This window comes from Mustelus asterias, unplaced genomic scaffold, assembly GCF_964213995.1.
Source record: "Mustelus asterias unplaced genomic scaffold, sMusAst1.hap1.1 HAP1_SCAFFOLD_43, whole genome shotgun sequence".
NCBI classification, from domain to species: domain Eukaryota; kingdom Metazoa; phylum Chordata; class Chondrichthyes; order Carcharhiniformes; family Triakidae; genus Mustelus; species Mustelus asterias.
In genome coordinates, this window is record NW_027590120.1 from 2736918 (window position 1) to 2748995 (window position 12078).

Consider the following 12078-nt stretch of genomic DNA (forward strand, 5'->3'; position numbering starts at 1 on the left):
CTGCTGGGAGGCTGAGGCTGCTGGATTGCTTGAGGTCGGGAGTTCTGGGCTGTTGTTCTCTGTGCTGATCGGGTGTCCGCACTAAGATCAGTATCCGCATGGTGTTCCAAAAGGACTCTGGGAGCACCAGGTGTGCTAAGGAGGGGTGAACCGGCCCAGGTCGGAAACAGAGCAGGTCAAATCCCCTGTGCTCTTCGACAGTGGGATAGCACCTGTGAAGAGAGACCGCAGTGCCGCCTGACCAATACAGCGAGACGCTTCCTTTTCTCCACACCTTCAATCGCAGCCGTTATATTTTGCCGTTCCCATCAATGCAGACAAATCCGATGCCTCTCTGCCTGCCTCCACACTCACTCCCTCGGCTGCCCCTTTCATTCACTCTCACATCCAATGCCATCACCACATCAATCCACGCAAGTAAACCAAAACATGGACACACACCTTTGACCAACCAACTCTCCACCTGCCCTGCACGCTCACCCGCACCATTCTCCAATCCCCACTTTCCTCACTCTCCCCATTCTTTGCCTCCTCAATATCCACCTCACTTTTACTGCTCCCTGCTGCTCACGGCAGAAACTGCACTTTTAAAATCTTCAACTTGCACAATCATGTCAGCCACGGCCACAAGAGAGCGCGAACCTCTTCACCTCTTCCCCACATCTCATATCGCGCACATACTTCCCAGCACATCCAACAAGCATTCAAGCTGCCTCTCGGCTCTCATATCTCCTTCTACTTTATTCATTCCCTCCTGACAATTTCTCCACTGTCAATGTCGAAAGCCTAGACGCTTGTGACTTAATCCAATGCTGCAAATGAGAGAGTGGGAGAGAAAGAAAGGGAGAGAGAGAGAAAGACAGCAAAATGTTCATTGTAATTTCAGTTTGAGCGTTGATTGCTAACCCACTTTGGCAATTCACCGACCTTCATTGTTCAATGTCCCCTCTACCGAGTCTATCCCAAAGAGGAGGAAACATGCCAAGGGGAGGACGAGGCATCCACGGCTGACGAGCGAAGTCAAGGACAAGATAAAAGCAAAAGAAAAAGAATACAAAGTGGCGAGGATTAGTGGGAAGCTGGAGGATTGGGATTTTTTAAAAATGCGAGCAGAGGACAACTCTGAAAGCAATAGGGCGGGGCGGGTGGAGGGGGGGGGGGGGGGAGATGAAATAAGAGTGCAAGGTCGCCAGTAATATAAAAGAAGACAGGAAGAGTTTTTTTCTATATATAAAAGATAAGAGAGAGGCAAAAATAGACATTGGATCACGATAAAATGAGGCTGGAGAAGTAACAATAGGAAATAAAGAAATGGCAGATGGACAGAATCGTAACTTTGCATCAGTCCTCACGGTGGAAGACACCGGGGGGATGTCAGAGCTCCAGGAGAATCAAGGGGAACAGGTGACTGCAGTGGCCATCACTAAGGAGAAGGTTCTGGGGAAACTGAAAGGTCTAAAGGTGGATAAATCACCTGGACTGGATGGACTACACGCCAGGATTCTAAAAATGATAACTGAGGAAATTGTGGAGGCATTGGCAGTGATCTTTCAGGAATCACAGAGGACTGGAAAGTAGCGAATGTAACACCGCTGTTTAAGAAGGGAGGGCGGCAGGAATTGTGAAATTAGAGGCCAGTGAGCCTGACTTCGGTCATTGGCAAGATTATAGAGTCAATTATGAAAGATGAGATTGCAGAATACTTGGAAGTGCGTGATAAAATAGGACTGAGTCAGCATGGCTTGGTCAAGGGGTGGTCATGTCTGACAAATCTCTTACAATTCTTTGAGGAGATAACAAGGAAGTAAGATAAAGGAGAACCAGTGGACGTGATTTATTTTGATCCCAAGAAGGCCTTTGGCAATGTGCCGCATAGGAGACTGTTCATTCTGTTAAGAGCACATGGTGCTAAGCTTAAGATCCTGGCATGGATAGAGGATTGGCTGATTGGCAGGAGGCAGAGTGTGGGGATAAAGGGGTCCTTTTCAGGATGGCAGCCAGTGACTAGAGGTGTGCTTCAGGCGTCGGTGCTGGGACCACAACTTTTCACAATATACATTAATGTTTTGGAAGAAGGAACTGAAGGCACTGTTGCTAAGTTTGCAGATGATACAAAGATATGTAGAGGGACAGGTAATATTGAGGAAGCAGCAGGCTGCAGAAGTACCTGAACAGGTTAGGAGAGTGGGCAAAGAAGTGGCAGATGGAATACAATGTGGAAAAGTGTGAGGTTATGCACTTTGGAAGGAGGAATGGAGGCACAGACTATTTTCGAAATGGGGAAATGCTTAGGAAATCAGAAACACAAAGGGGCTTGGGAGTGCTTGTTCTCAAGGTTAACATGCAGATTCAGTCGGCAGTTAGGAAGGCAAATGCAATGCTAGCATTCATGTCGAGAGGGTTAGAATAATAGAATACAATAAATGATTTAGACCACGACACCACACAACCCTGCCACAGCAACCTCTGCAAGACGTGCCGGATCATCGACACGGATGCCATCATCTCACGTGAGAACACCATCTACCAGGTACACGGTACCTACTCTTGCAACTCGGCCAACGTTGTCTACCTGATACGCTGCAGGAAAGGATGTCCCGAGGCATGGTACATTGGGGAAACCATGCAGACCCTACGACAACTGATGAATGAACACCGCTCGACAATCACCTGGCAAGACTGTTCTCTTCCTGTGGGGGCTCACTTCAGCAGTCACGGGCATTCAGCCTTGGATCTTCAGGTAAGCGTTCTCCAAGGCGGCATTCACGACACACGGCAGCGCAGAGTCACTGAGCAGAAACTGATAGCCAAGTTCCGCACACATGAGGACGGCCTAAACCAGAATGTTGGATTTATGTCACATTATCAGTAACCCCCACAGCTTGCCTCCTGGGCTTGTAGAATCTCACTAGCTGTTCTGTCTGGAGACAATACACATCTCTTTGACCTGTGTTGAATGCTCCCTCCACCCACTTGTCTGTACCTTTAAGACCTGGCTGGCTGTAGAGATTCGCATTCTAATTAGTATTCTGTAACTTGATTTCTGTGTCTGTGCACTGTTTGAGAGCAGATATCCACTCCATCTGACAAAGGAGCAGTGCTCCGAAAGCTTATGGTATTTGCTACCAAATAAACCTGTTGGACTTTAACCTGGTGTTGTGAGACTTCTTACTATGAATAAGTAACACAGTGGAACAGCGGGGTAAATATGTGGGGTTACGGGGATAGGGCCTAGGTAAGATGCTCTGTTGGAGAGTCAGTGCAGACTCGATGGGCCCTGTACCCTTGTGCATTTACCCTGCTAACCCCCCTAACCTACACATCTTTGGACGCTAACGGATAATTTAACATGGCCAATCCACCTAACCTGCACATCTTTGGAATGTAGGAGGAAACGGAAGCACCCAGAGGGAACTCAGACACAGGGAGAACGTACACAGAAACCCGGTGCTGTCAGGCAGCAGTGCTAACCACTGTTCCACCGTGCAGCCCTTCATCTGCTGCTGAATCCCACATCCACACATTACCGCCAGACTTGACAATTTCAACACATTCCTGACTGGTCTCCCACATTCTATAATTTTGAGGTAATCCAAAATGTCCCCATGTCTTGCAGACGCTTCCTCCATCTCCACAACCCCCTCTTCTAATTCTGGACCTCTGTGCAGCCCCTTTGCAATTCCTGCAGCGTTGCTGGCCTGCGGACTAATGTATGGTTCAATCCCCATTCCAGCTGAGGTCGGTGTCGGAGCTGTCTCCTCACCCTGCCCAAGAGTGGATGGTAACGGCAGCCTACTACTGCCACAAACTGCCAGGAAAACAGCTCTGGATGACACATCAGCAGACATTTGGGGTTCCAAATGCTTGAAAACTGTTAACCTGTGTGAAATTGAGGTGTATTCCAGACTAATTTAAATATAGGATCAGTGTTATTGCTTATTTAGTCACTGCTATAAACAGCGGAATTTTCACTTTGTAAACCTCAGCTTGAAGGAATAAAGTGAATAAATTGGGATATTAACTTTTACCATTATCCATCTGAAGCCAATGGACTCCCTTTTCCCCGCCCTGATGTGACACTGAATCTTCTTGGGTTTGAAGAAGAAACTTAACCTTAGAGCACTGGGCGGTACAGTGACACAGTGGTTCGCTCTGCTGCCTCACAGCGCCAGGGATTTGGATTTGATTCCCAGCTTGAGTCACTGTGTGGAGTTTGCACATTTTCCCCGTGTCTGTGTGGATTTCCTCCGGGTGCTCCGGTTTCCTCCCACAGTCCAAAAGATGTGCTGGTTAGGGTGCATTGGCCAAGCTGAATTCTCCCTCAGTGTTACCCGAACAGGTGCCCGAGTGTGGCGACGAGGGGATTTTCACAGTGACTTCATTACAGTGTGAATGTAAACCTACTTGTGACTCATAAATAAACTTTACTGTTGGCCTCAGTACCCGAGACCTGGCAGGATGGCAAGAATGGCCCGGGGCTCCAGTGAGGTGTACTGGAGGGGCCGGAGTGGGCAAGTGGTGACACTGGGAGGAGCAGCAGCTGGTAGGCCTACAGCGACCCCTGGTGGACAGGAGGGGAAACAGCAGCAGTGCTGTCTGCACAAAAGCTTCTCCAGTTCAGCTGATCAGAGAGACTGGGAACCTCTTCAAATGTAAACTTCAGCTTCTCACATTCACCCCCATTCATCCCTCTCTCTCTCCATCCACCTCACTCTCCCTCCCTTCTCCATCCCTCCCTCTCACCATCCATCCCTTTCTCCCTCCTCCCATCCCTGCAAGTTTCAGGGCAATCCTCCATATTTTAAAAGGACTCAGGAGAAACCTGACAGTTTAAAAGTGATGTGGAGATGCCGGCATTGGACTGGGGTGAACACAGTAAGAAGTCTCACAACACCAGGTTCAAGTCCAACAGGTTTATTTGGTAGCAAATACCATAAGCTTTCGGAGCGCTGCTCCTTCGTCAGATGGAGTGGAAATGTGCTCTCAAACAGTGCACAGAGACACAAAATCAAGTTACAGAATACTGATTAGAATGTGAATCCCGACAACCAGCCAGGTCTTAAAGGTACAGACAACGTGGGTGGAGGGAGCATTAAACACAGGTTAAAGAGATGTGTATTGTCTCCAGACAGAACAGCTAGTGAGATTCTGCAAGTCCAGGGGGCAAGCTGTGGGGGTTACTGATAATGTGACATAAATCCAACATCCCGGTTTAGGCCGTCCTCATGTGTGCGGAACTTGGCTATCAGTTTCTGCTCAGCGACTCTGCGCTGTCATGAAGGCCGAGAACGCTTACCTGAAGATCCAAGACTGAATGCCCGTGATGTCTGAAGTGCTCCCCCACAGGGAGAGAACAGTCTTGCCAGGTGATTGTCGAGTGGTGTTCATTCATCCGTTGTCGTAGCAGTTTAAAAGTGGCCAACTCTGGCTGTTGGCTGATTAAAAACCTCCCAGAAGGTTCGGCAAGACAAACATAACCTGTCGGTGGACTGTGCTAAGAGAAAAAAAGGTGTGAGCCCCCTGAATATGCAAGTGGCCAAAAAGGCAGACACACCAGTGATCGAATCATCAGACGGACAAAGGACAGTAAACAGACCAGCAGGGAGTCCATGGCCACAGAAATCGGCCCATCCACAGAAGACATTGAAATAACGACCCACGGGGGGTCAAGGCAGTTCCAGCCTTTTGTGTGTGGACTTGACTAAATTAAACTGAAACTGCCGGTGATCGAAAGCCCCATTGTCCTTGAAAATCACCTACGGGGGCAGGGAAGGTGTTTTTGTTAAATTGAGCTGAGAGTCAAACAAGCAGAACCGAGCTCTCTTCCAGAATCACAAGCAGGGACACAGACAAGCCGGACCAAGCTCTCTTCCAGAATCACAAGCAGGGACACAGACAAGCAGAACCAAGCTCTCTTCCAGAATCGCAAGCAGTGACACAGACAAGCAGAACCAAGCTCTCTTCCAGAATCGCAAGCAGTGACACAGACAAGCAGAACCAAGCTCTCTTCCAGAATCGCAAGCTGAGAAGCAGACAAGCAGGACTGAGCTCTCTTCAGTTTCGACCCTGCACTAAGACATTTGAGCCGACCACAAAGGAACCCCTTTTAGAATTGTGAGTATCCCAGCCAACCTTGTGAAGCTCCCGAGGATAGGATAGAGGTTGAGGCAAGGGGAGGGGTGGTGTATTGTAATTTTAAAGTTCAGGAATACATTGTACCCATTAGCATTTCTCCCATAGTGTAGTATGAAGTATAAGTTTTATTCATGTGTGGTGGGGTATTGAAGAGGTTGATTTTATTGTTAAATAAATCACTAAGTTTTGAAACTCATTTGGAGTTTGTCTTGCCTCTTGTTCTCTCATCAGTGCACTCTGACGAGGTCACGTTTTCAATATCCCTTACCATAAATCCGGAGTCTCGAACCGAGGGTGATCTGAGCGATTCGAACCCACTCACTCAAGGGAGACTGCTGGTCAGGAGATAAAAGGGACAGAGTCTCTCTGTTCTCTCTCTTGGAGACCTACTCGAGTGGAGTGGGTGCAGGGTGGCCGTTGTCCCACCGACAAGGGAGAGAATCACTCAGGCCTTGGTGGCGGTTTTGGGATGGCTGTGTGATATAAGTATCAGGTTACCGGTCAGGTGTAAACGGTGAGCCTGGTTCAGCGCTCTCTCCTGTGGACTTGCCCCAGTGCAGCATTCCCCGGCCTTTGAAATTTCAAGGCCTGTAAGAGAGAGACACTCACAGCTATCGGCAGACCCTCAAACATCAGCCTGTGAGTGGAGTAAAAAGGAAGATCCCGCTACATCCCTCCCTCCAATAAGAACCATTCACTGAGCACAGCAGTTTCACCCTCATTCCCACAGTCTGTATTCCAGCCTTTATCACATCCACTCTGCTCCCAGATATTTTACACCATTAGATATTACAATTCAAACTTTATAATCTCTACAATTTACTATTTGTTCAAGGAGATGAGGGCGGCATGGTGGCACAGTGGTTAGCACGACTGCCTCACAGCACCAGGGACCTGAGTTCAATTCCTGGCTTGGGTCATTGTCTGTGCAGAGTCTGCATATTCTCCCTGTGTCTGCGTGGGTTTCCTCCGCGTGCTCCGGTTTCCTCCCACAGTCCAAAGATGTGCTGCTTTGGCTGACTGGCCATGCAAAATTGACCCTAGTGTCAGGAGGATTAACAGGTTAAATATGTGGAGTTACGGGGATAGGGCCTGGGTGGGATTGTGGTTGGTGCAGACTCGATGGGCTGAATGGCCTCCTTCTGCACTGTAAGATTCTACGATTCTATGAGTTCACAAAATTAAAGTTAAAAGTTAAATTTATTTATTAGTCACAAGTAAGGCTTACATTAACACTGCAATGAAGTTACTGTGAAATTCCCCTCGTCGCCACACTCCAGCACCTGTTTGGGTCAATGCACCTAAATAGCACATCTTTCAGACGGTGGGAGGAAACCGGAGGACCCGGAGGGAACCCACACAGACACGGGGAGAACGTGCAGACTCCGCACAGACAGTGACCCAAGCTGGGAATTGAACCTGGGTCCCTGGCGCTGTGAGGCAGCAGTGCAGACAGACAGTCAAGAAATCATCAATTCCACTCCCACCCGGAGTGATGGGGATATATTTAGAGTAACAGTTTTAACAACACCAGGTTAAATTCCAACAGGTTTATTTGATAGCAAATCCCATTAGCCTTTGGAGCGCTGCTCCTTCGTCAGATGGAGTGGAAATCTGCTCTCAAACAGGGCACAGAGACACAAAATCAAGTTACAGAATACTGATTAGAATGCAAATCTCTACAGCCAACCAGTTATTAAAGATACAGACAATGTGAGTGGAGGGAGCATTAAGCACAGGTTAAAGAGATGTGTATTGTCTCCAGACAGGACAGCCAGCAAGTCCAGGAGGCAAGCTGTGGGGGTTACTGATAGTGTGACATAAAGCCAACATCCCGGCTTAGGCCGTCCTCATGTGTGCGAAACTTGGCTATCAGTTTCTGCTCAGCGACTCTGCGCTGTCGTGTGTCGTGAAGGCCACCTTGGAGAATGCTTACCCAAAGATCAGAGGCTGAATGCCCATGACGCACTTCAGCGGTCACGGGCATTTGTCAGGAGAGAAAGGTGCTGACGTTTCGAGTCCAGATGACCCTTTGTCAAAGACTGACCTCTGAAGAATTGAGAGAGGGAGGTGGAGAAGAACAAAATGAAAGATCTGCAAACTGACAAAATGTTTCACGGCCCAAGACCAAAACAAGTGGTAATTGAACAAGTAAAGACACAAAAGATGTTCTGGATGAGGTGTGAATAGCCGGTGAGCGATAGTCTGAATGTAAAGTAAACAAGAGGGAAATGAGGTGAAAAAAGCAGCAACGAAACACAGATCACAATGGGGGCAGAGATTGTGGTGTAAAATTGTTGAGCTCAGTTTTGTTCTGAAGGCTGTAAAGTGTCTCTTTCAGTTGCGAGAAATAATAATATATTTCCCAGTTCCGATGACAGGTCACATTCAGTCTGTTCCTCTCTCCACAGAGGCTGCCTGACTTGTTGAGTATTTCCAGCCGAAAGAGAAAACGCTGGAAAATCTCAGCAGGTCTGGCAGCATCTGTAAGGAGACAAAAAGAGCTGACGTTTCGAGTCCAAGTGACCCTTTTGACAAAAGCAGCAATTTGCTGTGAACTGGGCGGCGTTGAGGTTTTGAGTGACAGTCCTGGGGCGATATCAGGACAGGAACTGCCACAGATTCCCCCTTTTCCCTGGGACATTTCACTGGAGCTGTGTTGGTGAGTGTTTGTAATCTCTGTCTCACTGTCTCGGTAATGGGGGCAATTTCCAGCGTTTTCCGTTTGATGTCAACCAGACAATGTGTAAGAATTGTCACACCCGAAACAGATGTCACTTACTCGGGACACCCCAGCTCGGGTCTCGTTGGGGGGGAGGAGGGGGAGGGGCGGGGGAGTTGGGGGCGGGGGCGGTGGGTAACGTTCACAATTTTGTGTTTATGTCTGGTGCGAATAATACTTTGGATTAAACGGAGAAGTTTTTTAAACTGAGGAGAGTAACTGCATTTGGGCGCTGACTTTAAACAACATTAACAAGCCCGGGCTGCTGGAGAAACATTTTGGGATTTGTGAGCAGTCAGTTCCGGCTGGTTTGAAGTGAAATCCTGTCGGTGCTGCGGCAAATCTGAACTCAAACCAGACAAACTGGAACCGCTGGGTTAGAGATTCCGGGTGTTGGGATGTGGGAGCTGGGGGAGGGGGAGATGGCGCTAAAACTCTGAGCCTGAGTTTCGAGCGGGATGTGAGCGGGATAAAGGGAAGGAATGACAGTTAATGTGGGAGTCAGGGACAATAGCAGAAGGTGGGAAGCTCTGGAAAGGAGCAATGGGGGTAAAGGCCGTCAAAGAATGCTTGTTTAAATGAAGATAAAAGCAAAATACTGCGGATGCTGGAATCTGAAACAGAAACAGAAAATGCTGGAAAATCTCAGCAGGTCTGACAGCATCTGTGGAGAGAGAATGGAGTTAATGCTTCCAGTCTGGATGATCACAGATGCGATCAGACCTGCTGAGGTTTTCCAGCACTTTCTGTTTTTGATTAACTGAAGGTTCAGCAGGGAAAGAAGCAGCGAACTGAACACACTGAACCCAGGGGGAGGGGGTGACCCAGGATAAGCTCAGTGAGGCTCTGCAATGTCCATCAACACATCCACATTCAGACCTTCGAGCGCCAAGGGGGAGGGGAAGGAGAAACTATTTGGGGCACAGCAGGTGGTCACCCCTCCCCCCACTCTGTGGTTCCACATCCCTCCCACACCTGGACAGGGTTGGCTCAAGGTGTAGGAAGCTGCAAGCTGAGAGGCTGAGCTGTGAACTGGGCCGGGTTGGGGGTTTGAGTGACAGTCCTGGGGCTATTTCAGGACAGGAACTGCCACAGATTCCCTCTTTTTCCTGGGACGTTTCAGTGGAGCTGTGTTGGTGAGTGTTTGTAATCTCTGTCTCACTGTCTCGGTAATGGGGGTGGGTTGTAGATTGCTGTGGGTGTTAGACTAAATAACCTCTCCTCATGCTGCCAGTTCCAGTCTGCAGACTCCATTTCTCAGTCCAGTCTGCTGCTCTGTCTCTCTGTACTTTGCTGCAGTGCTCCACATTCTGAGCAACATCCAGCTCATTGTTATCACCCGAAATTTGCGGCAAACTCCCTTCACTGTGGCACAGTGGTTCGCACTGCTGCCACACTGAGTCTGGGTTCGATTCCAGCGGTGGGTGACTGTCTATGTGGAGTTTGCACAGTAAGAAGTCTCAGAACACCAGGTTAAAGTCCAATAAGTTTATTTGGAATCAAAGCAAATCACTGCGGATACTGGAATTTGGAACTATGTTCTGTGGAACATCGTTTCCTCACTTGTTCCTGTGCAGCAGTAAATCCTCATCCTGAACACTTTCCCTCTTTCCTGTCCTGCCACCAACTCCCACACTGACCAACCAGCTCATATTTCAATGGATTGTCCCGTGTTTGAGTCCAGTGTGCCAGGCTGCATGGCGTATGGGCGCTGTTTCACCCATAAGATGGATGTGTGCAGCACCCTCTTCCAAGTGTTCTGGCTGCCAACCAGCCCGTGTCCACCCACACAGTTCCAGCAGCACCGCACACAATACTGCTCACCTGCTCCGACAGACTCATGAAGGATGTCCTTTCATTTTCTCTGAGAGAGTTGGTCAGCCTGGCAAACCCAGTGTGAAATATCTTCACAAATCTTTTCTCCCACCTTCTATTCTGGCTGGGTTCAGTTCTCTTTTGTACAGATTGAAAATAAAATCAATTATTTTCTCTCCTGGTCCCTTGCAGGGAGCTGCAGCTTTTTACTGGGGGTGTTGGGGCCTCCAGCGGGTGTTTGTGAATCCTCCCCGCCCACCTCCCAGGGTTTCCTTCCTTCCCAGAGATCAGAGTCCTCATTGATTTGAGGCCAAAGTGTAACCTCTTATTTATTGCCCCCTCCCCCATCCTCTGATGTGAACCATCCTCCAGTGGCTGAGCCAGGATGGGGCCGTTAACCTGGGCCTGTTCCCGGGAGGGAGAAGCCCCGCAGCTGCAAACCAGGGAGCTGACAATGATTCTGAAGGGTTTGCGGATCCACAAAGTGTTTCCAAATCCTCCCAGCCACCGCCTAACGCTGACTCCGCTTCTCCGGGACAAACAAGCGCCAAGGACAGCAATGCCACTGCGCATGCTCCACATCACAATGCCCGGGAACTGATTGACGGCAGCTCCGGACCAGTAGGAAGAGGGGGCGGGGCTGGAGGACCGAACGGGAGCTGCTGGTCCTCCAACCAATCGGAGTGAATGAGGGGCGGGACCTGAAGCATGCGCAGTGCGGGTAATGGCGATGGAGGGACGGTTTTGACTCGGAACCGAGATCAATACAAGGTAGAGGGCGGCGTGCGGGGAATGATAAATGTGGCGGGTGGGTGGAGAGACTTTCTCACCATGTTGTTCAAACCCAAACCCCGGAAATGAACTTCCCGGTCCCCCCCCTTTGTACCAAATGGAGCGGCAGCTTGTAATGTTAGACCCGGGCTGACTGCCGCCATTGAGGCTGCATGTGGGAGGCCGGCAGGGATTGTGATCGGAGAGGGAAGCCCTGACGTCACATTGGAATGTGTGAGAGTGTGACATCACAATGGAATGTGTGAGAGTGTGACGTCACAATGGAATGTGTGAGGGTGTGATGTCATAATGGAATGGGTCGGAGTGTGAGGTCACAATGGAATGGGAAAAGATATTGACTATCTCGCTGATCTATGCCCCTCATTATTTTATAGACCTCTATAAGGTCACTACAAAGCCTCCTACGCTCCAGAGAAAAAAGTCGCAGTCTATCCAGCCTTATAACTCAAACCATCAAGTCCCGGTAGCATCCTCGTAAATCTTTTCTGCATGTTTTCTTGTTTAATAATATCCTTTCTATAATAGGATGACCAGAACTGTACACAGTATTCCAAGTGTGGCCTTACCAATGTCTTTTACACCTCCAACAAGACGTCCCAACTCCTGTATTCAAT

General features: G+C 49.0%; 1 protein-coding gene across 1 annotated transcript in view; it reads left to right on the top strand.

The window, feature by feature from the left end:
• The first annotated feature begins 11380 nt into the window (after positions 1–11380).
• LOC144482887 (uncharacterized) overlaps positions 11381–12078 on the top strand; it is a 124207-nt gene continuing 123509 nt past the window's right edge. The window contains exon 1 of the mRNA XM_078201723.1: positions 11381–11443. Coding sequence (XP_078057849.1) covers positions 11381–11443 — 63 coding nt within the window. The remainder of the gene's footprint in view (positions 11444–12078) is intronic.